The sequence below is a fragment of the Spermophilus citellus genome (assembly GCF_964194105.1).
Source record: "Spermophilus citellus genome assembly, chromosome: 5".
Taxonomy (NCBI): Eukaryota; Metazoa; Chordata; class Mammalia; order Rodentia; family Sciuridae; genus Spermophilus; species Spermophilus citellus.
The window spans coordinates 51,568,557-51,592,619 of NC_138186.1; the positions used below are offsets into that span (position 1 = coordinate 51,568,557).

Genomic DNA, 24,063 nt, shown 5'->3' on the forward strand with positions numbered 1-24,063 from the left:
CGAGCATCATACTCAGCCTCGCCCGGCTTAACTGCACTCAGAACACTTGCGTTAGCCTCCAGTCGGGCAAACCATATGCGTGAGTGTGATTTTTTTTTTGTTGTTTTTTTTTTTTTTTTTTTTGCAGTGCCAGGATTGGAACCCAGGGCCTCATGCACTAGGCAAGTGCTCTACCACTGAGCTACATCCCCAGCTCCAAAGTATATTATATAATGAAATGTTGAAAATCTCACATAACTTATTGAATATTATACCTGAAATTGGAAAACAGCACTATTTTAAGTCAAAACAAATGACCACTAGTAGTTGGAGGCCTCTCCATGCTACCTGCCCACTAGTCACCTACTAGCCATCCCAGTCACCAGACCAACTACCCTGGTACGGCAGCACTTATATTCCAGGAACCATTATCTTACTTAACAATGGCCCCAAAGCATAAGGATGCCATGTGAGTCAGGGCTTCATTGCTAGGATAAAGCACCTCAGAAAACCAACTGAGAGAGGAGGAGGTTTGCTTCTGCTCACAGTTTTAGAGGGTCCAGCCCATCATCAACTGGCTCCGTTGCCTTGGAGCTGAGTCGAGGCAGTGATCATGGCAGGGGGCCTGGTGGAAGAGAGGGGCTACTTCATGGCCCCGGGAAGTGGAGGGGAGGGGGGGTGGAGGGGGAGGGGCCGGGGAGAGATGACCCTTCCAGGACAGGCCAACACTGACCTATTTCCTGCAACTAGGCCCCAGCACCCAGTTTCCACCCACTCCTGATAATGCCAAATTATGAACCCATCAATGATCCATTAATCCATTGATGAGGTCAGGCCCTCATGATCCAGTCCCTTCCCAAGAGCCTGTTCCAAACATCGCTGCTCTGAGGGCCACACCTTCAGCACACAAGCCTTTGGGGGACATTCCAGGTCCAAACCACGACAAGTACTGACACTGGCAATTTGCATGTACCAAAGAGAAGCCACAAGTGCCACCCGTAAGTGAAAAGTGAACACTCTTGACTCGATAAAGGAAAAAACATCGTGCTGAGTTGCTGAAATCTACAATGAGACTCATCTGTGGATGTATGATGAAGGGAAAAGAAATCCAGCTACTTCTGCTGTCATATGTACAAAAGTCATGGCCACCGTGTACGGTAACTTAGTTGTGATGGAAAAGGCATCAAATTTGCAGGAAGACATGAAGAGAAAATGTGCCACGACTGTTGGCCACACTGTGCCATACAGTGCTGGAGCTACACAAAAGCCTCAGCCAGGGACACACGGCAACAAGTGACATCAAGCCATTTACTATGACTGAGGGATGGTTACACAGATTCCAGAACAGCCGTGGGCTGAAAAATACAAAAATTAGTGCCAAGGCTGTGTTTGGCACATTTCCAGGAGGGTTGAAGTTAGGAGAAAGGGTAGACCACAGGGTCACCAGAGAGGGAACCTGGCTCTCCTGGGAGAGGCACTCACTGGCACCCACCTGCATACAAGAGCAAAGGACGCACCAGAGCAGGGGACGCAGCAGGACAGAGGGACTCTGCATGGCAATGCCACAGGGCACATGTTAAAGCCAGGAGTAAAGCAGAAGGGGACACGTGTACTCCCCAAAGGCAGGATTTACCTGCCCAGGTTCTGGCAACCTGCTGAGGAAGCACGAGTGACAGTCATCTTGCTGATGGAGCACTTTATCCCAGGAGTAACTGGGCTGGAATTTCAAGTCCTACGATCACTAGACAATGCCGCTGGCCATTCTGGATCTGTTTGCTACAAAAAAAGACAATATTGGGTTGGGCTTGTGGCTCAGCGGTAGAGAGCTCGTTCAGCATGTGCGAGGCCCTGGGTTCGATCCTCAGCACCACATAAAAATAAAGATTAAAAAAAAAAAGACAATATCAAGGTTGTTATTCCAATTGTTCAAATACAACCTCGTTGCCTCAGCCCCGTGGCCAGGGCAATTATTCTGTTTTCCAAGGCCACATCACATCCCTCCGCCTGTTTTTTCTTTCTTAACTCATAACCAGTAATTGATGCAGACCCTAATCTGGACGTGAGGCAGTTCTAGAAAGTCTTCTCTCCTGCTGATGCAATAATGTTCTTCAAAGTTGCAATGGATGAATTAAAACCAGAAACTGCAAATACCTGCAGGAAGAATATATAGATTGAATCAAGAGTGACTTCACAGCTTTCCCAGAGATTGATACAAAAGTGAAAAATAACACCCAGGCAGCCAGAGAAGCTGTTGGAGGAGGATTTGACAACATGCTTGAAGAACTGGAAGAACATATCATGAGCCTTAAAAAGTATCGACAAGAAAGGAACAGGAAGGACTTGTTTAGTCATTTACAGAGGAAGAGGAAGGTGAAGAGACAAGCAGAACCTCGATGTGGACATTCCTGAAATTTGTTGAAGTGTTTCAAATTGCATCAAAAGACAAAGTTACAGAGTACAGTCCTCAGATGGAAGGTGGCACTGAATCACCCATATGATCACCAGAGGATGGAAACTCTGAGGCCGTACTTGGATGAGTTAAAAGCGGGCGCAGTGGTAGTGCACTCATAATCAGTGATTGATCTAGACACACTGCAGTTCTAGAAGGTCTTCACTCCTGCTGATGAATGACATTCATCAATGGCTCAGTGGCAGAGCATACGGGAGGCCCTGGGCTCCATCCGAAGCACACAACAAACCAAAACAACTTCCACTGAGGAGAAATTCCAATTAGTGACATCAAGTTGTTTACTACAAGTGACAGAAAAAGCCCTCAACAACTGAGGAGCTCCAGTTGTCAACCTTGCCTACATAGACCCTCAACGCTCCACGATCAAACAGAGGGTCCTGCTGACAGATCATAAGAATGTCAATAACAAACTCCACATCCCGTACCTCACTCCACCTCACCACAAGAGAGGACAATGAAATACTTTTAGAGAGACCACATTCACAAACCTTTATTACAATTTCTATTAATTGTTTTATTAGCAGTTATTGCTAACAACTGAAAATAATAAAAATATACAGTAATTAAAATCAGAAATGCAGGGTGGGGGCAGTTTACTACCAATCCCCCAGAAACAAACAAAAAAAATTACAAAAAAAAAAAAAAAGCCCACACAACTGTATGTCAACAAAGTAGATGACCTACATGAAATGGATCAAGTCCCAGGGACATTCAAATGACCAAAACTGATTTTAAGAAAAAAAAATTGAATACAGAGTTTAGTAATTAAAAGCTTTTAACAAGGAAACTTCTGCAACCAGATGGCTTCACTGGTTTACTGAAGTCTAGCAAGCATTTAAAGAAAGACTAACACCATTCTTGTTAAATGAGAAAGAAAGGGAGAGAGAACACTTCTTAGCTCTGGCAGGAGCTAATTCCAAGCCAGGCGAAGGCACACAAGAAAGCTACAACATGATATCCTTTATGAAAACACAAAAATCCTCAATAAAATACTAGCAAACTGAATCCAACAGCATATTTAAAGGGTTCTATTGTCAGACACGGTGGCAGACACCTACAGTCCAATTAGGAAGCTAGGGCAGGAGGATGGCTTCAGCCCAGAAGTTGGAGGCCAGTCTAAACAACATAGCAAGACCCCCATCTCCAAAAAAAAGCCACCAGACACCATTTTCAAGTGGTGTTACCCCATGAATGCAAGGGTGATTCATCATAGGAACATCAAATCATGCTAATGTGTCACACGAATACAATGAAGAAAACTCCATGATCATTTCTTGATTCAGGAAAAAGCATTCAAACACCTTTTTCATGATAAACATGCTACATTATGAATCTTGAAAACTGAAAGAAGTCAGAAGTCAGTCAGGAAAAGCTACATGAGCTGGACACAGCAGTGCTCACCTGTAGTTTCAGGTACTCAGGAGGCCGAGGCAAGAGGATCCCAAGTTTGAGGCCAGCCTCAGCAACTTAATGAAAGGGCTGGGGAGATGGGGATGTGGCTCAGTGTTGGTAAAGCGCTTGCCCAGAGCACACACGCGAAGGCTGGGGAATGAAATGCAGCTCTGTGGTGGTCTTGCCTTAGCATGCCCAAGGCCCTGGGCTCAACCAGCGTGGCTCCGTGAACTATCCAGAGTCAGAAAACCCATCAAGACACAAAGCAGGTCAGTGGTTACCAGGGGCGAGGAGGGAACAGGACGGAGCCACTTGTCACTAGAATGGAATTTCCTTTTGTGCTGATGAAAATGTTCTGGTCTTAGCCAGGATCTCGGATGCCATTGTGAACGATTCAGTGTCACCGACAGCAAACTTCATGTTCTATCTACAATTTAAAATACAAAAAATACTAAATCCCCTCAAAACAGTGAGGAGGATTGAATGGACTTAGAGACAGGATCCTTGTCTCTCCCATGTAGAAACACAAGAAAAAACAATTTGAAATATCTAGTCAGTTGATTATTCCAGATTTTGATGACTGAGTACAAAGTCAGGTTCTACTACAGCCCGGCGTCAGCACCATAGCCCGCGCTCTTCCCCACAGGAATCCCTCAAGAGCACCCCTGCCTCTAAGACTCTGAGGCTTCCAAAATGTGGACGGCTTAAAAATCAGATTGTTGCAAATCAGAGAATCCAGTTCACCAGGCCTCACTGTTATTCAACACATCACCTTTTCTGGGCTCCCCTGTCCTGAGGCTGTGCAGGTGGGAGACTGGAAACTTGGGATGATCCACGCCCCCAGCTTTCTGGTCACCCCCTAGCCTCTATCCTCTAGCAGAGGGCCTCTATCCTCTAGCAAAGGGCCTCCATTAGGGGAGAGCCCTAGATCTAGAACTCCTTCGTGTTGAATCCGTCTAGAATCCCTCCGTGTTGCCACTGCTACGTTCACAGCGTTACACCGGCCTCCATCTCTTGAATGGCGAGTGTTGCTGATCTTCCCGCCCCTTGAGAAGGCACCCTAGTGCACCTTCATGTTCTCTTGTCCACTACAAAGAGATCACATCTGGATCACACCTGCCTCATCTCAACCACACTATGTTGGGGCTGCTCTGTTCAGTCGGCCTGAAAACCATGGGTTGGAAACCTACAGTCCAAGAGAAGCAGGTCTTTCCTAGAACCTTCCCGACCAGTGTCTATCAGTGACAAGGAGCCCCTCCCAGACCAGAGAGGGGAGCTGGAGGGAAGCCCGCCCCCCCTGAGCACAATCATCCCTCTGTCTGAAGAAGAGGTGTTCTAAGCTCAGAGACGGAGCAGGAGACTCACTGGGCTAGAGAACAGGATCAGGAAAACTGACCTAAAGGCCCCAGCTGAACCCCGACAACCTGGGAGGACCGCTGAGTACTGAGCCCTGTCCCCAGCGCCCATGGGCATCCAGCTGCCAGTCTGCAACTGCGACTCAAGACGAAGCTGAGGCTTTTCCTGTTCCTTTACTTCGGGGATCATCTGAAACCTTCAGGGGAATCTAGTCCTGACCATGAGCTTCCTAACTGCTTCCAACCACGCCCTCTGCCCATCTGAACTGAACAAAACAAAGGCGTCCCGAGAAGTCCTTAGACTCACATCTTGGATAATGCCATGGAGTTCTCAGAGAAATGCTTCACCCTTAAGAGAAACTAATGCTAGGACCTAGAGTCTTGGATGCTCAGCTGCACAGGCTTAAAGGGGACCTAAGGCCAAAGAAGGGGACATGGGACCTATTGACTTCTCAGCTAGCTCTGGGTTGAGGGCCGGGGCCTGACCTCAGCTGAAGCACAGGAAGAGTGGAGGGTTGTTTTTGTTTTGTTTTTCTTTTCTTTTACTTTGCAGTTTGAATGTTCATTGGTGAATGGGTTTGGACCAGTTGGCATTCACTTGCTAGTCCCTTCAGCCCTGGCATACTGGCTGTGGGGATTGGGCCTCGCTGCCCTGCCAGTCAAGGTGACGTTACCCAGGAAGATGATGGCCTTCTCCTGAGTCTAATATGCAGGGCTCTGAGCTGATGCTATCAGAGAGATTCCACTTTGGCGCTCAGGGCCTGAGTGGGGGAGACGAGGGTCTTGAGGATCTCCGTGTAGTAGGGGCCAAACACCTGCTGGTTGTGATGTGTCAGGTTCACAAACTTCTGGCCCAGTTCCGCCAGCTCTGCCTCAATGAGGGTGAGGCCTCCGGGAAGGTCTAACAGAGATCGCTGCACTCCAAGAACCAAACAGCACTTGAGAAACAAGTGGATCCGCTGATCTGTGAGCAGGAAGAGAGAGAGAGGGGAAAGGGCAGATTTCAGGGAGAAGCACTGGTCCTGCACTCCACTCACCGCCTTCCAAGCTCAGAGACGAAGCAGCCCGCCCACTCCCCGCAGAAAGGGAAGGTGGCTTTGCTGAGGTTATGCAGCACTTAAGGGTCTGTCAGTTTCTGAGCGTTCAGGAAGGCCTAAGTAGCCATCAGTCCATCCTACTGAGTATCTGACCTGCAGGAGGATCTCAGCTGCCCAAGTCCAGGGTCTCCATTCCCACAGGTGGATAGGGCAATTCCTCATCCTGGGGACATGGGCTTCAGCCTGTTCAGCAACACTGTGGTTTTGTTTTTGTGGCGCTGGGGATGGAACTCAGGCCTGATGCACACTAGGCAGACTGTCCTACTGAGTGGCACCCCAGCCCAGCAGGGGTGTGTGTGTGTGTGTCCCTACTGGGGGATGCCAAGGGTCTCAGGTTACAGTGAGAGACCACCCAGTGGGCCAGGGTGACGTGTCCAGTTTCGACAATATCCCACACCCAAAGGCTCATGAATCCCTGGGGGCAAATCTTCCTTAGAAGATAGTCAGTCCTTGAACAGTCCGTATTTCTGACCTGGTAAACAGCGGCTGCCCAGTGACCCGGTCTGTAATCGTTGTGGTTCAGTGAGTGACATTCTGGGCTGGGACACTCCCTCTGGGACACTCACCGATGACGCTACGGACGCAGTTCTCCTTCTTGGCAATGTTCTCGAGCTGCCCTGTCAGAGAGGACGTGTTCTCACTGCTCAGCGCAGCCAGGCCCATGGTCTTGAGGCTTTGGTGGATTTCCTGAGACACCTGCTCGCTCACAGTCTTCATAGCCTCCTCAGGCCTACAGCAGGAAAGAAAGTCAGCTGGCACCCCGTGGTGACTCTGGCAGAGGCACAGAGACACAGCAAACTCCACAGCAATTTAGGCCCAGTTGAGAGTGAGTCCCAGCCATCTACCCAGCCCCACCCCCTGGCAAGGCCCCTGTCCAGGTACCGTGTCCTCCCTGCTTCCTTCGAAGACACCACCTGTTTCCACCCACAGCAGCACGCCCTACTCCTTGGAAGACAGACTATGAAACCAACTCTGGAGGGGCTTAGCTCTGCCCCGGGAAGCCACCATCCATATTCCTTAGTCCGTGGACTTTATATGGACATTTTAAAGACCTTCCTTGGTCCTCTGTCCTACCTCCTCAGTTATAATCCTGTCCTTCTGGGGTCAGTGGGGTCTGGTTTTTGTGATGCTGGGAACTGGCCCAGAGCCTTGTAGTGCCGGGCAGGCTCGTGATCTCTGAGTCACATCCCAGCCCTGACCTGGGCCTCTGGTTCTTCTCTGCCTGGACTCAGGGGTGTTCAGTCACTGTGGCTGACCGACCAATTCCTGGGTAGGCCTAACACCGGCCGTGACGTTCCCACAACAATGAAGGGCTGGTGTCTAACGACCCTTTTGCTACTAAGCATCCTCCACACTACCCTTTTGGGAAGAAAGTCTTATTTTTGTTTGTCACAAGCCTCAAGATCACTGAGGGAAAGAAACCACTGCTTGTGGGTGGCCCCAGAGGGCCTGTGGTCTGTGGTGGGCAGGAAGCAGTGATTCACTGTGCGCTCACCTGGTCTTAAATTCCTCCATCAGGGACTTGGTAATGCGTTTCAGTTTATCCACAAACTGGGGCGAACCAAACAAAACGCTGCCAGAGAAACTGCTGGCCACGAGCAGGACCGAGGCCAGGATGGTCAACTGGTGCAACTGGGACTCGAGGTCCTGCAGCCGGGTTCTGTCCGTCAGCAGGGTCTGGGGAGCAGAGGTCAGCGGTCATTCAGGAGAGCATGATGGCGACCGAAGGCCAGAATACAGACAGACCCAGGCCAGGCTGCCACCTTCCTACCTCGGGGAACTCTTCGTTTTCAGGGTCCCAGAGAAGGAGGTTCAGGAAGCCCTGGGACAGCACCATCGTGGGGCTCAGGGGCTCCGAGTTGCTGGCTGCCTCACTTGGCGCAGGGCCCGCCGCGTTGGAAGAGTCAGGCGGGTCAAGGGCCGCGGAGGGTGGAGTGGACAGGTCGGCCGCTGCTTGCGTCAGCCACTTGGTGGTGTGGTCCAGGAGACCTGGGGCGGGGAGGGTGGGTGACAGCATCTTGGCACCTTTTCCTCTAGGGCCTGAAGACTAAGGTTCCTTTCAAAATGTCCTGGTTAGTAAGTAAGTGCTTTGGGGTCTCTGTCTTCAACTCAAGTTCCTTCTCCCTCCCCTTACCTGAGGGAGAAACTTTCTATTCTTAAAAAGAGTCCGAATGTGCCCGGGAAGGTCTCATCAGCTCCCCCCTCCCCCCCTCCGTAGCTCACGTACTGGGCTGCTTGTTGAGCTGTTCCTGGAATTTGGCTCGCTCCAGCTGGATGGAGTGCTCCTGGAGGTGTGGCTGCAGGCTCTGGATGGTGTAGTTCACCATGTCCATCTTCATCAGGCCCAGGACCTGGAAGATCCCTCTGACATGGGAGACAGAAGAGTGACACCATGAAGGGAATCTAGTGAGGGATGCCCACCCGGGCGGGGGTCATGACGTCTCTGTTCTCTGGGATCAGGGAGGTCTTAGGACCCACTCAGTCCCACCTCCCACGTCTACAGACACGGGACATGACCGAAGCCCAGAGTGAGGGAGTGGCACAACTAGGAAGAGCTCAGTCTCTTCCCACGGTGGTCATTCTGCTGTCGCCTACAAAGGGTGGTCAGGGAAGGAAACACAGCTTGTCAGGGGTGTCCTCCGCGCCGTGGGATTACAGGGGATGCTATTTTGACTCTCTGGGCCAACGGCAGCTTCTTTTCTTTTCTCTTCCTGGGTCTCGGTTCCTTAGTTCCTTCAGCTATCCACCACTAACCCTTAGACTATGTGAAATGGGCAAGAGAAAACCTGGGGAACAGATGGCTTCACTCTTTAGGAGAGAGGAATTTGTCTTATGGTAGCATGTCACACAGCGGAGTCCCCCACAGACAAGGCCACGATGAGGCCATCTTTGGAAAAGAAAAAAACCACAAAGCCCGAGAGGAGAATAGGGGTATTAGGTCTTTCGTGGGGAAGAGTCAGCCCAGACGATGGCTATGACCCGTGTCTGGCTCCCCTTTCCCCGGCTGGGGCTGGAGCAGGTTTTGGGGGTCAGCATGAGTCTCACACCTCAGTAACCGAACGGGGTCGGTGATGTTCTCGAGCTTCTGTACGGCTTCATCCCGGACTGGAGCGCACAGCAGAGTCATCATGTTGAGGATGTACTTTGAAAGGTAAGGGACGTCCAGGGCTCCGTGTTCTGCCTCCTGCTTGATCAACTCCATGTCCAGAGCCTCTTCAATCTCACTTCTCAGGCGGTTCTGACGCGGTAACAGCAGTGACAGCAAGATCTGCCCAGGACAGAAGGTCAAGAGGAGTCCGATTCTGTTCAGAGCCCCAACTCTCCCCAGTGGGGAAATCTCTTACCCTGAGCCACATCCCAGCCCTGCGCCACCCCTTTAGCCAGGGACAGCCTGTAACTTTTTAAGATTTTTTTAGTTGTAGATGGACACAACACCTTTGTTTTATGTATTTATTTATATGTGGTGCTGAGGATCGAACCCAGGGCCTCACGCGAACACTCTACCACTGAGCCCCAGCCCCAGCCCTCCAGGTTATATCTTTTTTTTAAGCATATAAAGCAGGGTTTATTTTAAAAGGAGTAACAGATTTCTCCTAGGAGGGAGAAGGGCCATAGCTGGTGTCCTGGTACCCCAGGAGGTGGGCGTCCTGGGCCTCCTTTGTTCTCCTGCCCTCCTGTCTCTCCTTCCTGCGTATGTGACGAGACCCTGTAACTGCTTGGTGAGATGGCCCAAAGGTGGATCCCAGCCTGTATCTTTTGAGGAACACAATTTGAGCCCCTAAATTCCTCATAGGATATTATTTATCTTTGTTTAGAGGCCAATGATAATTCAAATTTTAAGGGGACCAATTATAGCAATAATGTATCATTTTCTACACAAAATGGGATAAAGAGATGAATAAAATTAAGGAGTGTAATTAAAAAGTACAGAGTACAACAAACATCAAATGTCATCGCATGATGTGACCATTCAGTTGTAAAGGGAGGCCTCCTGGAGAGGCAGTGACCAAACAGACCAGGGAGCTGTTCCGCGGCACCTAAAGTCGCCTGTTAACCCAAAAATGTAGGTTCCTGGTGGACAGGGATTCGAATTCACCTCTCTGCTTCTGGAACACACACCGTGGCGAGGCCTGGGCCCCGTGCTTCCTCCAGGGGAGCGCTGTGTAGTCAGAGCAGGTCCCGTCCAGCTTCACATTAGAGAAGACGGCGCTGCTCACACCACCTACCCTTAGGGTCGAGCTAGGACAGTTACCCGTTGGGAGACGGTTCCAAGCCAGCCCTGCAGCGCCTGCTCTGAGAAGATGGGGCTGGTCCTTGAACTCCCGTTCCTTTGCTGGTTGGGGGACTGCTGTGCATGGAGGGCACCAAAGGGATTCTCAGGAGGAAGGGCCTTCCTCCCTGGCTCCGCCCTCTCCTCCCAGCAACTTCCTACATCACAGAAGCGTCTCTGTTCAAACCAGGCCTGCTTCCTGCCTCCTACCCTACCCTGACTGACCAACAAGTCAGCCCTGTAAGTGAGATTTGAACTCCAACACTTGCCCCTGGATTCCACGAGCAGGACGCAGTGAGCGCTTCAGACACCTCAGAGAAGTGATGCAGACCAGAAGACGGAGACCGCCCACACACACAGACTCAGAGGCCCGCACACCTCTGGTTTCTACGGCTGCAGGGGTCTGGGCTTATCAGGTATTCCCTCCAAGACAAAAACAAGTAACAAGTTGCTACCTTCAAACCACTACCATCACAACAGAGGCACACTTGGTAGGTTTTTCTGGATTTTTGAGGCAACATACATACACCAGATTTGAGTTTACTCGTTTAGAATCACTCATAAGGTTACAAATCTCCAGTGAGTAGCAGAGCAAGAGCAGCCTCTGCAGCAAGTTCAGACTGCAGCACAAGCCACTCTACAGCCTGGGTCTTATGACCCAGGAGATCCAATGGCATCCTAAGTGTCCATGGTCATCAAGGATGCTGTGAAGAAACGTCTTGCAGGCAACCGTAGGAGAATCCCAACATAGACCTTTGGGATTCTAAAGCACATCGACACCCTCTGTTGCAGATAACTATCTGCCTTTTGAGAAATGGCTCACCACTGAGCCTATGGCATCAAGTGACCATAGGGCTGAGCTTCCCACCAGGAGCTAGGTGCTGTGTGACGGACCCAGCCAATCTCAGTGGACAAGCACAACAGGAATACATCATCAAATAAAATGGCCCATAAGCAACCAAGCATATAATGGAAAAAAGGACAGACAAGTAGACCAACAGAGAGAGATCCCAGAAGGAAACATGGTCAAATGATGTTGAACAGCAAGGCCAAGAGCATTTGATGGGGAAAGAACATCTTTTTCAACAAATGGTGTTGGAAAAACACCGCATATAAAAGAAAAAAATATATGCACATAAAAGAATGAAGCTGAATGAAGTTATTTATTAAAAAATAATTCAAAATGGATCAAGATCTAAAAACACTTAAAACAGATCATAGGAAGGGCTGGGGTGTGGCTTGGTGGAAGAGCACTTGCTAATGTGCAAGTCATATATCTACAAAGATCAAGTATCTAGAATATGTAAAGAACACCTAAAATTCAGCAACAAAAAGGCAAACAACCCTATTTAAAGATGGGCAAAAGACTTGGGTAAACATTTCTTCAAAGATGTAAAAATGGCCAGTAAGTACATGAATAGGTGCAAGTGGAATCCACAGTGAGATAATGTTTCACCCCCATTAGGAAAGCTATGATCAAAAAACTAGAACACAGCACCAGGCATAGTGGTGCATGCCTGTAACCCTAGCTGCTGCAGGAGGATTACAAGTTCAAGGCAGTCTCAGCAACTTTGCAAGACCCTGTCTCAAAATAAAAAATAAAAAGGGCTTGGGATGTAGCTCAGTGGTAAAATCGCCCTGGGCTCAACCCTCAGTATTACACACCAAGGGGAAAAAAAAAAAGTTAGAAAATGTAAAGTGTTGGCGAAGACGTAGAGAAACTGAAACCCTGGTGCACTGGTGGTAGGAATGTACAGCTGCTGTGGAGGAGTTGGCAGTTATTCAAAATGTCAACCATAAAATTACCATATGATCCAGCCATTCCATTTCTAAGCATCCACCTACAAGAATTCCAAGCAGGGATTCAAATAGATGCTTGTATACCAATGTTGATAGCAGTATTATTCACCGTAATCAAAAGACAAAAGCAAACATGTCAATCAACTGATGAATAAAGAAAATGTGGTTTATCCAAAGCATGGAATATCACTCAGCCATAAAAAGGAATGAAATTCTGGCAAGCACCCTCATTTCTCTAATTCTGTTGTCATAGTTATTTTGATATTAAACCATTCCTGTTCAAATTTCCGTGTGACTGATTCATGGATCATGTTCAGTTAGGATTTGCTAGTCATTGATACTCAGTATTAACTCAGGATATCTGGGAACTTTCTATTTACAAATGGAAGTCACTCACCTCTTTGATTTCTTTCAGAAGTTCGAGAGCACAACTGAAGTCAGGGGGAGTAGCTGTTAGCTGTTCCTTAAGATGGTCCCAAAAGTCATTGTGCATTGTCTCCTTGACCTTGCCTTCCGAACTGTGATTAGGTTAAAAGAGAGAATCACTCTATCTACCCAAAAACATAGGTATAGAATAATAATTCCTAAGCCCTAAACAGTATTTGACATGGAAAAACTTGATGATACAAACAAGAAAATGCCTGGACTCTGGCTGCAGCAGAGCTGAACAAGCTGCGTGAGACAGAGTTCAAGGGCATCACAAAACCTCTCGGAGGGCTCAGCTGGTTCCAGAGCAGCCCCCTCTGTAGGAGGAAGAGCTGACTAAGGTGAAGTCAGGCTGCTTTGGCGCTGTTGTGCACTCTGCCTAGACATGTGACTCAGTGTGAGTGTGTGTGTGTGTGCGTATGTTTATATATGGCACTAAATGAAATTGATCTTTCATTTTCTTAGACTCCTAATCTGGGAAAAAGTTTTCCTTCTTTGATAAACACCTGACGGTCCGAGGATCTCCCCATCTGCAGGTCTAAAACAAAATCACCGCCTTTCCCTCCCACACCTATTCCCTCTGAATTCCCAGTCTCAATGGCCTTACCATCTAAACAGTCAAGGGAACTAGAGAGAGTGGCCTTTTTTTTTTTTTAATACTTTAAAAATATACATGATGCGAGGGGTTGGGGATTTAGTTCAGTGGCAGAGCACTGGCCTAGCACATGCAAGACCCTGAGTTCAGTCCTCATCCCTGAGGAAAAAAAGTATAAAATATATACACACAAAGGCAATTCAACTGAGAAAGGAGAACTATTTCAACAAATGGTGTTGGAATGACCATACATCCACATGCAAAAAATTAACCTAAACAGATTTTATGCCCTTCACAAAAGTTAACTCAAAGTGGAGTGCAGATCTAAAAGTAAAACAATAAACAATAAAACTTCAAGAAGGTGACACAGGAGAAAACCTAAGTGACCTTGGGTTTCATGATCAATTTTTAGAGACAGTACCAAAAACAACATCCAGGAAATGAAAAATTGGTAAGTTGGGAGTCATTAAAATTAGAAACTTCTGCTCTGTGAAAGACATTACCAAGAAAATGAAAAGACAAGCCACAGACTGGAGATGGTCTTTGATAAAGAATATGTATCCAAAATGATCAAAGAACTCCTAAAATTCAATAATAAGAAAATGAACAATGGGGAAAGATGAGGACTATGTAGCAGGTCCCTCTTACCATCAGACAATACATTCAGTCCCAAGGATTGTCCTTTAGCTTGATCTTAAGTCTGTCTGATAATAATGTCACAATATTAAATAATGGCTGGACAAGGCACATGACTATAATCCCAGCAACTTGGGAGGCTGAAGCAGGAGGATCATAAATTCGAAGCCAGCCTCAGCATTTTAGTGAGACCCTATTTCAATTAATTAATCGAACAAATTTTTAAAATATTTTTAGTTTTTGTACTGCGGATTGAACCCAGAGGTGCTTAACCACTGAGCTACATCCCCAGTCCTTTTGATGTTTTGAGACAGGGTGTCACTAAGTTGCTATGACTAGCTAGAACTTATGATCCTCCTGCCTCAACCTGCCGAGTCACAGGATTACAGGCGTGCTAATTTTAGCCACACCAGGCTAAAATTCTTTAAATCAGAAGACCTTTTGAATCTCTGAGTCCCTAGTTTAAACTTCTACTCCATTGAATCTAACTCTTATTTCTTCAGTAAATTAATTCCTTAAATTCAGGAGAAAAACATCTGAAGAAAAATTAGTTTGAATTGTTTGTTTTGAATCTGTGTGATGCTCGGCTGTTGGGGTTCTCATTTGTTAGGGATTCTTTCCTCCTCTGTGAACAGCTTTTCTTTTCTTGTTTTACTGTTCCTCGATGGGTCAGTGTATCTGGGGTCTGTGGGAAGGCGGCCACCCACCAGGCAGGAACCCTGAGACCCGGTCAGGGAGGAGCAGGGGCTGCACCCCCTGGCCGCCGCCTACCGACCACTGAGCTGTCTCAGCTCTTCCTTCTTCTTGCCCATCTTTGCAAATGGTCTGCCTCGTGAAAGGGTCGCATCTTTTCCTCCCTCTTCTGAAGACCTTGGGAAAAGTCATAAAAGATTTTGTTAGTTTTGGTCTCAAGTAAAAAATAATCTGATTTATACTTGTGCCTTGAGTCACCTGAACATGTACTGTTGGTTTGGAATTCTGACTTTTATTCTGAGCATAAGAATTTGTTTCCTTCTCTCCTAAGCAACAATGGAACCATACACTCAAAGAGAAAGAATCTGGTGTATTCAGACACTTCAAATAGCTCTATGTTGGGCAGAGAAAAATCTTTTTTTCCATCTTGTTGGAAATCTGCTCTCTGATATGAAAGACAAGATGATAGACAGATGGGTCAGCCCCTTCATTACAGTAGGCTGCAACCCAAATTTTAAAAAATTAATGTCAACCCCCCTTGCCTTGCGACTTTTTTTTTTCAAGTGTTGGGAATCAAACCCAGGGTCTCATGCATGCTGGGCAACCACTCTGCCACCAAGCTATAGCTTTTTTTATTTTTTATTTTGAGACAGGCACTCACTAAGGTGCTGACCTTAAACTTGCAATCCTCCTGCCTCAGCCTCCTGAGCAGTTGGAATCACAGGCGTGCGCCATGGCACTCAGCTGCAACTTGAATTTTTATAAAGACATAGTATGATTCTACAAGCAACTCAAAGTCCACCAATTGTTCTCATCAACCACAGAAACTTCCCTGTTTGCCTTCAAGGTTTACAGATATTTAAGAATGAGGATATTAAAAACAGAACTGTCCTGTACTTAAAAAGAAGGAAAAAGATTTTTAAAAAGAGCTCTATGATCTAAACTTGGGTCAATTAAAGGCTGATGTTCAGGGTATCATTTTTGTAACATTTCTCTCTATATAGGCTCCGGCTCTCCCATGGAAATTTCTCAGTCAACTGAACCCCTGTTATTTATTTATTTGTTTATTTATTTATTCCACAGTAGAACGCATTTTGACACCCTGTTCACAAGTGGAGCAAACTTCTCATTCCTCTGGCTGTACCTGGTGCAGACGCACTGCAGTAGTGTAGCCGTGCATGTATAGAGGGTAATAGTCTGTCTCAATCTCTCCCACCGCCCCATCCCTCCCTCACTCCCCTCTACACAAACCAGACTGCCTTCATTGCTGCCCTCCCCCCACTAAGAATCAGCATCCAATTATCAGAGAAAATATTCAGCTTTTAACCTTCTGTTTTCTGAACACCTGCCAATCATTTATTCCTCTCCCCACACTGGCTTCTCTGAGGCTGGATCCTTGCATTTCCTCCTCCTGTTGCCACCTCTGATCCTCCATCCAGTTCCCTTTAAGGCTCCCCTGTAAGCCCTGCACCTCTATTTGGGGGTCAATGGATGAAAATCTACCAGAGGAAACACTGGGGTGGGTTCTGGTCCCTCTAGGAAGGTGCTGAAGGAGATGTCTGGTGACCCTGAGACCCCTTGAAGAAGGCAGGTAAGGTGCCTCCCCTTTGGGGGTCTTCTGTCTTCCTCATGGAGCCCCAAAAGTCATGAGTAGATTCCTCTCAGATCTGAAGCCCTTTTAGGCACTGGTCTCCCTGATCTCTGGGTCTGGGGGTACCAAGGGTCACTTCATGCTCTGAGAGGGCCCTTGGTCTCCGGGTTCTCCTAGCTCAGGGCCACAAGATGCAAGTTCAGAGGAAACAAAGTTCCAGTGAGTGGTCATCACTGCAGGGGGCAACTGTGGCTTTCTGTCCATTTTGTTTCTTTGTGTAAGAGACACCTCAGACACCTCAGATTTCTCACTGGGTCAGATAAAAATTGGCAGCAAATGTCAACTTACTGCCCCCACCCCCCCAAAAAATAATTGGCCATTGGCTGAGACCTCTGAGCCAAAGCCACAGCCTGATGTTAGAAACAGTGAACACAAGAGGTTGTTAGAACCCAGTCACCCCTCCACCACCACCCCCCACCCCCGCCCAAAATAAGATTCCTGTGAGGAGATGGGCTGCCCGTGGGCTGGTGGGTGCTGGGTCCCCTGCTGGCCTTGGACAGTCGCCCTTACCATGAGGTCTACAGGAAAAGCACGTCACAGACCAGCCCCCTGGCTTTCCCCTCTGCTCTGAGACCCAAGATTCAAAGTAGAAACGGGATCTTTAATTTCTGAGGATCTGAATGCCGGGCCCCAGAAGCTGTGAATCCAGTTGGTCCTACTGGTTAATGGCTGTGCTGTGAACTCATTGATCCAGTTAAGAAACAAGTTAAATCTGAAAGCCTCCTATCTGGGGCTGGGGTTGTGGCTCAGTGGTACAGCGCTTGTCTAGCATGTGAGAGGCCCTGGGTTCCACCATCCTCAACACCACATAAGAAAGGATAGATAAATAAATAAATAAAGGTACTGTGTCCATCTACAACTAAAACAGTTACTAATGTGCAACTTTCTGGCATTCAGCTGGTTGTGTTATATAGGCTTCTGGATTTTCTTCTAGACTCGATGGATTTCTAAGACTGTTACCTTGACATCCATTTTAAATCCTCCTTTGACACACCTCAAACTCCTTGGAAACCCTCCCATTCTTTCTCTGTGCTCTTAAGATGTGAATGTTCTTCTCTAAACCATGATTCAGGTTGAACACTCTCAGTCTGAAATCAAAAAATGCTCCCAAACCCCAAGCTTGCTGAGCGCCAGGCTCCTTCCTCAAGTCTGTCAGAGAAGATTTGAAATGCACCCAGCTAGTTATTCCGTTTATTTGCTGGTTAAATAACATTTGCTTCTTACTAATAATGCTATTACGGCTTGATCTTCTGTATTATAACACAAACGCTAAGTGTGTCGTTACCAAAAATGCTTTGAGTCTGGACAGAAGCCATCAGTGCTAAACCCTGATGCCGGGGTGAACCAAATGGAGAAAGCAGGAGAATCCATACCTATTTGAAGGCAAATTTTCCTCCCCATGGAAATCACGATTCAATCCAATCTCACTGCTCATCTTGGAAACTTCATTGATTGTCTCTGTCAGATCTGAAACTGAAAGTACTTAGGGTGGACAAAAGTGAACCCACGAGAGTTTGAATTTCTATTTTATTCAGAGATTCGCTCAAGGTAGTAGGCCTCCAAGTTATAATAGCAGATTCACTCACACACTAGTTATTTATGTTTTCTGAACTCCCTGCCCCATGACAGTGCTGGAAACTCTTAGGGTAGTCCAACAAAAGGGGAAAGAAAAAGATACAGAGGCCAATTTATTAAAAAAAATATTAAGTGAGAGCTGGGGCTGTAGCTCAGTAGTAGAGTGCTTGCCTGCACATGTAAGGCACTGCATTTGATCCTCAGCACCATGTAAAAATAGAAAGAGAGAGAGAGAGAGAGAAATTTAAAAAAAAAATTAGGGCTGGGGATGTGGCTCAAGCAGTAATGCGCTTGCCTGGCATGAGCAGGGCGCTGGGTTCGATCCTCAGCACCACATAAAATAGAGATGCTGTGTCCACCGAAAACTGAAATATAAATATTAAAAAAATTCTCTCTCTCTCTCTCTCTCTCAAAAAAAAAATTAAGTGAAACTAACTAAAAACTTCTCTTAAAAAAAATCACACTCTCATTCTCTTAAAATCACACTACTTAGGAGGCTGAGACAGGAGGATTGCAAACTGGAGGCCAGCCTGAGAAACTAAGCAAGATCATATCTCAAAATAAAATGGAAAAAAAAAGACTGGCAATGTAGCTCAGAGGCAGAGTGCTTGCCTAGCATGTATGAAGCCTTGGGTTCAATTCCAAGTGCCTCAAAAAAAAAAAAAAAGTAAAATCACAAAACTGCAAATAAACAACTTATGATTTGTAAGAATAAACACTGATGTGTTAAAGTCCTTTCACTTCCTGCCTCTGCTGCTACCTGCCAAAGATGAAAGCCAGATTCTCACTGGAAATGACACTCAGATGTCACTGAACAGTGCCAGTGTCAATCAGTCTTCTAAGGCAGTAGTTCCCAGATTTTAGAATTTCACGGAGTAATAAAATTTCCAAAAAGATTTTAAGCATCTGACCACAACTTTCCAACTTTTATTTTACCAACTATGGACAAGCAAAAACAAGCAATAGAAATTCCTCTCTATGGCCTGGGGCTGTCGCTCAGTGGCTGAGCGCTTGCCTAGCAGCACCACATAAAAATAAATAAAATAAAGATATTGTGCCCATGTACAACTAAAAATAAATAAATAAATGTAAAAAAATTCCCCTCTAGTATGCTAAAATTATTTTGTAAAAGAAAGGATCATTTAATCTAAAAAAAATTGTCAAAATAAAGAGCAATTAAAGCTGAATCAATTTCACTTTTAGTTTTAGGAAAAGTCATTACAATATCTTTATGATTTCATTGCCAATAACATATCATATATATATATATATATATATATATATATATATATATATATACACATATATATATTTATTATTATTTTTTTTAGTACAGATTATTGAGGGTCACTCTACCACATCTCCAGCCCTTTTCATTTTTTGAGAAAGAGTCTTGCTACATTGCTGAAGGCTGGCCTCAAACATGTGATCCTCCTGTCTCAGCCTCCAAAGTAGATGAGATTATAGGCATGCACTACTATGCCTTGGGCTAATAATAATTTCATATTGCTAAGAATCTTGTCATAGACCAGCACCAGCAATTGGAAACCACAGTTCTAGTCCGCCCATTTCACTGCAGTACTGGGATTCAAGCCAGAGGCCCTCCACCAATGAACCTTTTCATTCACAGCCATTTTTTTATTATTTTGAGCCAGGGTCTCACTAAATTGCTGAAGCTGACCTCCAACTTGCTGTCCTCCTGCTTCAGCCTCCCTAGCTGTGAACTGATAACTGTCGAAGCTGGGTGATGGATAAATGGAGGTGGGTCATTATATTAGTTCTGCTTTTATAAAAATTTCCCATAGCCAAAGATTTTAAAATGTAAAAAGAAAAGTTATTATAGAAAAGAATTTACACAAGACAGTGCCTTTCTTAGAAACATGATAAAGTTTTAGAGGTAAAATAGAGTCTCTGGGACAGTATAGGGGAGAAAATACAGATATGGAGAGGAAAAAAAGCAATATCGGAGAAAAGTAATGTAAGTGTTCACTTTTTTAACTTTCAACAAATTTGAAATATTTCAAACAAAAAAGTTAAGGGGAAAATGTGATTCTAGACATTTATAAAAAAATTCAGTCTTAGGTGAACAAAGTTGAGCTGAACCATCAAGCGGGTGAGCGAAATTCCCTCAATTTTTACAGCTTCTCTTAAGAAAAAGTTCCAGTCAAAATGGCATAACACAAATATGCAGAATCTCTGCTAAATTTTAATGCTAAATGAAAATTAGCCACAATAGTTTACTAAAGGATTTTCCCCCATTGAAAGACTATTCAGTTGTTCACAAGTACAGAACTAAGCCACTCTAGGAACGCTCAAAAATTCAGGAAAGAGGGCTCAAGAATAATTAGAAATAAAAATGTGACTAAAATCGATTTTTAAAAATCCAGATGCTGCCAGGGGCGGTGGCTCACACCTGTAATCTCAGCAGTTCCGGCGGCTGAGGCAGGAGGATCGCAGCAAGCTCAAAGCCAGCCTCAGTAAAAGTGAGGCGCTAGGCAACTCAGTGAGACCCTGTCTCTAAATAAAATACAAAATAGGGCTGAGGATGTGGCTCAGTTGTCGAGTGCTCCTGAATTCAATCCCTGGTACCAAAAAACAAACAAACAAAAACAATTCCAAGGACAAAGAATTTTTCAAAATAAAATAACTAGTAACTTAACCTAGTCAAAATATACAAAATTTCAAAAATGTTTTGAAGGAATTTGGTTATTCACTTTACTGTGAGTTATCTCACCTAGGGATTCATTTAAATAATCACTGTAAGAAAAAAAAAAAATCTTTCGCCCATCAGGTCCCATCTGTCCAATGCGCGCCAGTGCGCCTTTTTGGTGCGTTTGTTAACCAGCAGCGACCCCGAGTGGTCATAAGAGAAACGAGTCTAATTTAACTTCAGTGCGAACTAAATTTTCCCATTGTCCATCTTCACGAATTTTAGCTCAAGTTGTTGCACGTGGGCAGCCCTTCAAATTGATGGCTTGAGACTCCATGAGGTTTGACGTATCGGTTAGTGTGGAAGAGACCTGGTGACCTGATATGAACACCAAAGGACACCTATCTACAGGGTGCAGAGCTTGCGTATGAGCCTAGGACAGCATCACTTCAGGCCAACAAAGTACCTAAAACACACAATTCCCATCTAGGGAATTTGAGGTTTTTTTAAAAAAAATTAACCCCAGATATCTGTCATTTTCCACTCAAGTTCCAAAGATGGCTTAGAACTGACTCAGCCTCAAATCTTAGATTCAAGTAATCCCACGTGGCTTCTTTCTCGGGGATGTGACTCTCTGAAGCCCTCTAGTCCACAGAGGGCCTAGGCCTGTAAGTGAAGACAGGACAGGGACAGGGACAGGCGCAGGGGGGAGAAGAGGGCGCCAGAGTGCACCTGGGGCTCCCTCAACGGCGCTGCAGCGCAGGGGGCAGGCTCCCTGCGATCGACCAGACCCACACGGGGCACCCCAAAGGGTCTCCGGGACCTGGACCTACGCGAAGGGTTGTCCTGGGAGCTGTTCTCGTCTTCCTGGGTCGGTTCTGAGGACTCGGGCTCGCAGGAGCCGCTGCCAGGTTCTTTTGCGGGCACATTCTCCTTGATGTCGGGCATTTTGCTGGTGGTATCTGGGTGGGGGAGAAATGGTGTGCTGTTGGCAACGGGGAGGGGGCTCCCCAACCGCCCAGGGGGTCCTGAGGCCCGGGCGGCGGCTTCAGAGTTTCCTCGGGGGTCAGCCTCCAGGAGCTGGGGCGCCCAGGCGGACAGGCCAGCCCAGGGCTGAGACCAGGAGCCCCGGGCAGCGGGGCGGCCAGGCCCCTTTCTCCGCCGCCAGGGACCACCTCTCCGGGGCGCCCCGCTCGGGTTGGGCGGCAGCCTCTCACCTTCTCCCCGCCGCTGGCCGCCCACTCTGGCGTCGGCTCCGGTGGCCGCCTCCTGCCTCGCGGCCCGGACCGAACCACCGCGGCGGGGGTGGCGGGGCGGGGGCGGCCGCGCGGAGACGCGCAGACAACGAAGCCCACCGGGCGCACGCCCCCGCCGCTGGCCAGGGGCGCACGTGGGAGGGTCCCGCTCCGAAAACAAACCGTCCGGGTCGCCCGGGGCAACCGGGCGGGGCACCGGCCGCTGGCCACCCGCAACCCGCCGAGGCAGGAGCTGCAGGCTCGTGCTCCCTCGCCAGTTCGACGCCTGCGAGGCCGCCGGTTACCAGGCCGACCCGCTCGCGCCTACTTAGGGGCGAGCAGTCTGTGGGTTTCCCCCAGGCTGTGCACACGCCGGAGAAGGAGAAGCACCACCACACCCTGGAGGGCTGTTGCTTCAGTGCACCCTCCGCCCCCTGCGATAGCAGGGATGGGATCCTGGCCCGGGGTCAGTCATCTGCAAAGCTGTAAGGGTGGGAGGTGGGCTAGGACGTTCAGGCTCTTCCTGCAAGATGGCTAGCCCGGGGCTCCCCTGAGACCTGGGGGCCGGCCCTCCTGCTCCTTGGCTTCAGATCACCGTCCACTCCTGATTCTGAGTCTGATCTGTGGTTTCTGGAATGATGGGAGGACCCGGAGTGTCTCCCCTTCCCCCAATCCCTGCCCCTTGGGGAGAGAAATTGAAAATGACATCTCCACTCCACATTCTCCCACCCCTCTCTGTTACTGACCTGATTTCTTATCATAAAAGGTATTTTTGTTTGCTTTTGTTTTTTAACTTAAAAAAATAAAGTATCACCTAAGAAACTGAATTAGCTGGAAGTGGTGGTGCATGTCTATAATTCCAGACACTTGGAAGGCTGAGGCAGGAGGATTGAGAGTTCAAAGCCAGCCTCAGCAACTTAACGAAGCCCTGTGCAACTCAGTGAGGCCCTGTCTCTAAAGAAAATATTTTAAAAATATATATTAAAAGGGCCAAGGATGTGTCCCAATGGTTTAGCACCCCTGGGTTCAATCCCAGGAAAGAAAGAAAGGAAGAAAGTTACCGTTCACCCAAAGAATATCTCAAACTAACCTTCTCCCTCCTCCTTGCCCTTTCCTGACATTTCTCTTAGAGGATCAATTGTGAGGCAGACTGGCCTTCATGCTGTTACTGATTTCTAGTTTATACCACTGTGGTCAGGAAATATACTTGACTTAGATTTACTAAGCCTTATTTTATGCCCTAACATGCGATCTACCTTGGAGAATGTTCCATGTGCTCTTGAGAAGAATGTATGTCCACCAGCCACTTCAGTAAATAGTCGCTTCATTATGATGAGAGAGGTATTTAGACTGGGCAGTTAATTTCTCTTTAAAAAAACATCCGGGAATCTGTTTGGGCATTTTAATGCCTGGGAGAAAGCTTATAAAGTAATACCAATTTGTTCCTGCCCCCCACAAAAAAAGGATTGCTGTAAAACTCTCCCTAATGATGCCTGAAATTCCCCTAACAGTTCATTTGTATCAATGAAATAGTGTCCTCTTAATATCCAATTCTCAGGGATAGTCAGTGGGACGAAAGTTGTGCAGAACATGGGGGTGGGAAACTGCAGATAGAAGAGGAAAAAAGAGTTGGGGGTAGCAGAGAACACAAATTAGAATTTTCCCAGGGTCAGAATAGGTACAGCATTTCATGATCTTTTATCACTAATACTTATCAGAACTAACCAGGCAAAAGTTAGAGGTTGGGGGAATAGAAAGATAATGTGAGAGATATACCCTCCTTCCCTTTGGGGGTCTTAGTTAATCACTGATTTTGGTTTAATGATTTACTCAGTCCTTTTACACTGCAAATCCATATGCTCTGAACACAAGCCTAGCTATTCAGTAGGCAAGGTAGGTGTTATATTGGACCATTTAATAGGTGAGCAAATGGGATCTGAGAGATTTCAGGGAGTAAGCAAGAATCACAAGGTAAGAAGGTCTTGGCTCTTGATCACATACTTTTTCTTAATTCACACCATCTGCCTGACTCTGAGAAACCTACATGCAAGAAAATAAAACTAACATTTAATGGCATGGTAAGCACCAGGGCTGGGGTACAAACAAGGTCTACTGGAGGTCACATAGAGGGGGGAGAGATCATCCAGGTGTTTGGATCAGTTCAAGCCCAGCCTTTGGCCAGTACGGCAAGATTCTGTAACTCACTTGGTCTTCTGTCCAGCCAAACTCTCCCTCAATC

The 24,063-nt window shown here is 46.9% G+C and overlaps 1 protein-coding gene and 1 long non-coding RNA gene across 3 annotated transcripts in view; both read right to left on the reverse strand.

Moving 5' to 3' along the window:
* The window catches only part of LOC308650070, a 637,596-nt gene that overhangs the window by 576,056 nt on the left and 37,477 nt on the right, over positions 1-24,063 (reverse strand). The window lies entirely within an intron of this gene.
* Positions 5,928-14,878, reverse strand: TCP11 (t-complex 11; the record flags this gene model as incomplete). The annotated part of the gene is made up of 8 exons (XM_081296217.1): positions 14,792-14,878; positions 12,761-12,881; positions 9,341-9,561; positions 8,521-8,657; positions 8,065-8,282; positions 7,789-7,970; positions 6,860-7,023; positions 5,928-6,160 (listed from the first exon to the last, which is right to left on the reverse strand). Exons 1-8 carry the CDS (start codon positions 14,830-14,832, stop codon positions 5,928-5,930), a joined length of 1,317 nt encoding a protein of 438 aa, XP_081152343.1. The 5' UTR covers positions 14,833-14,878.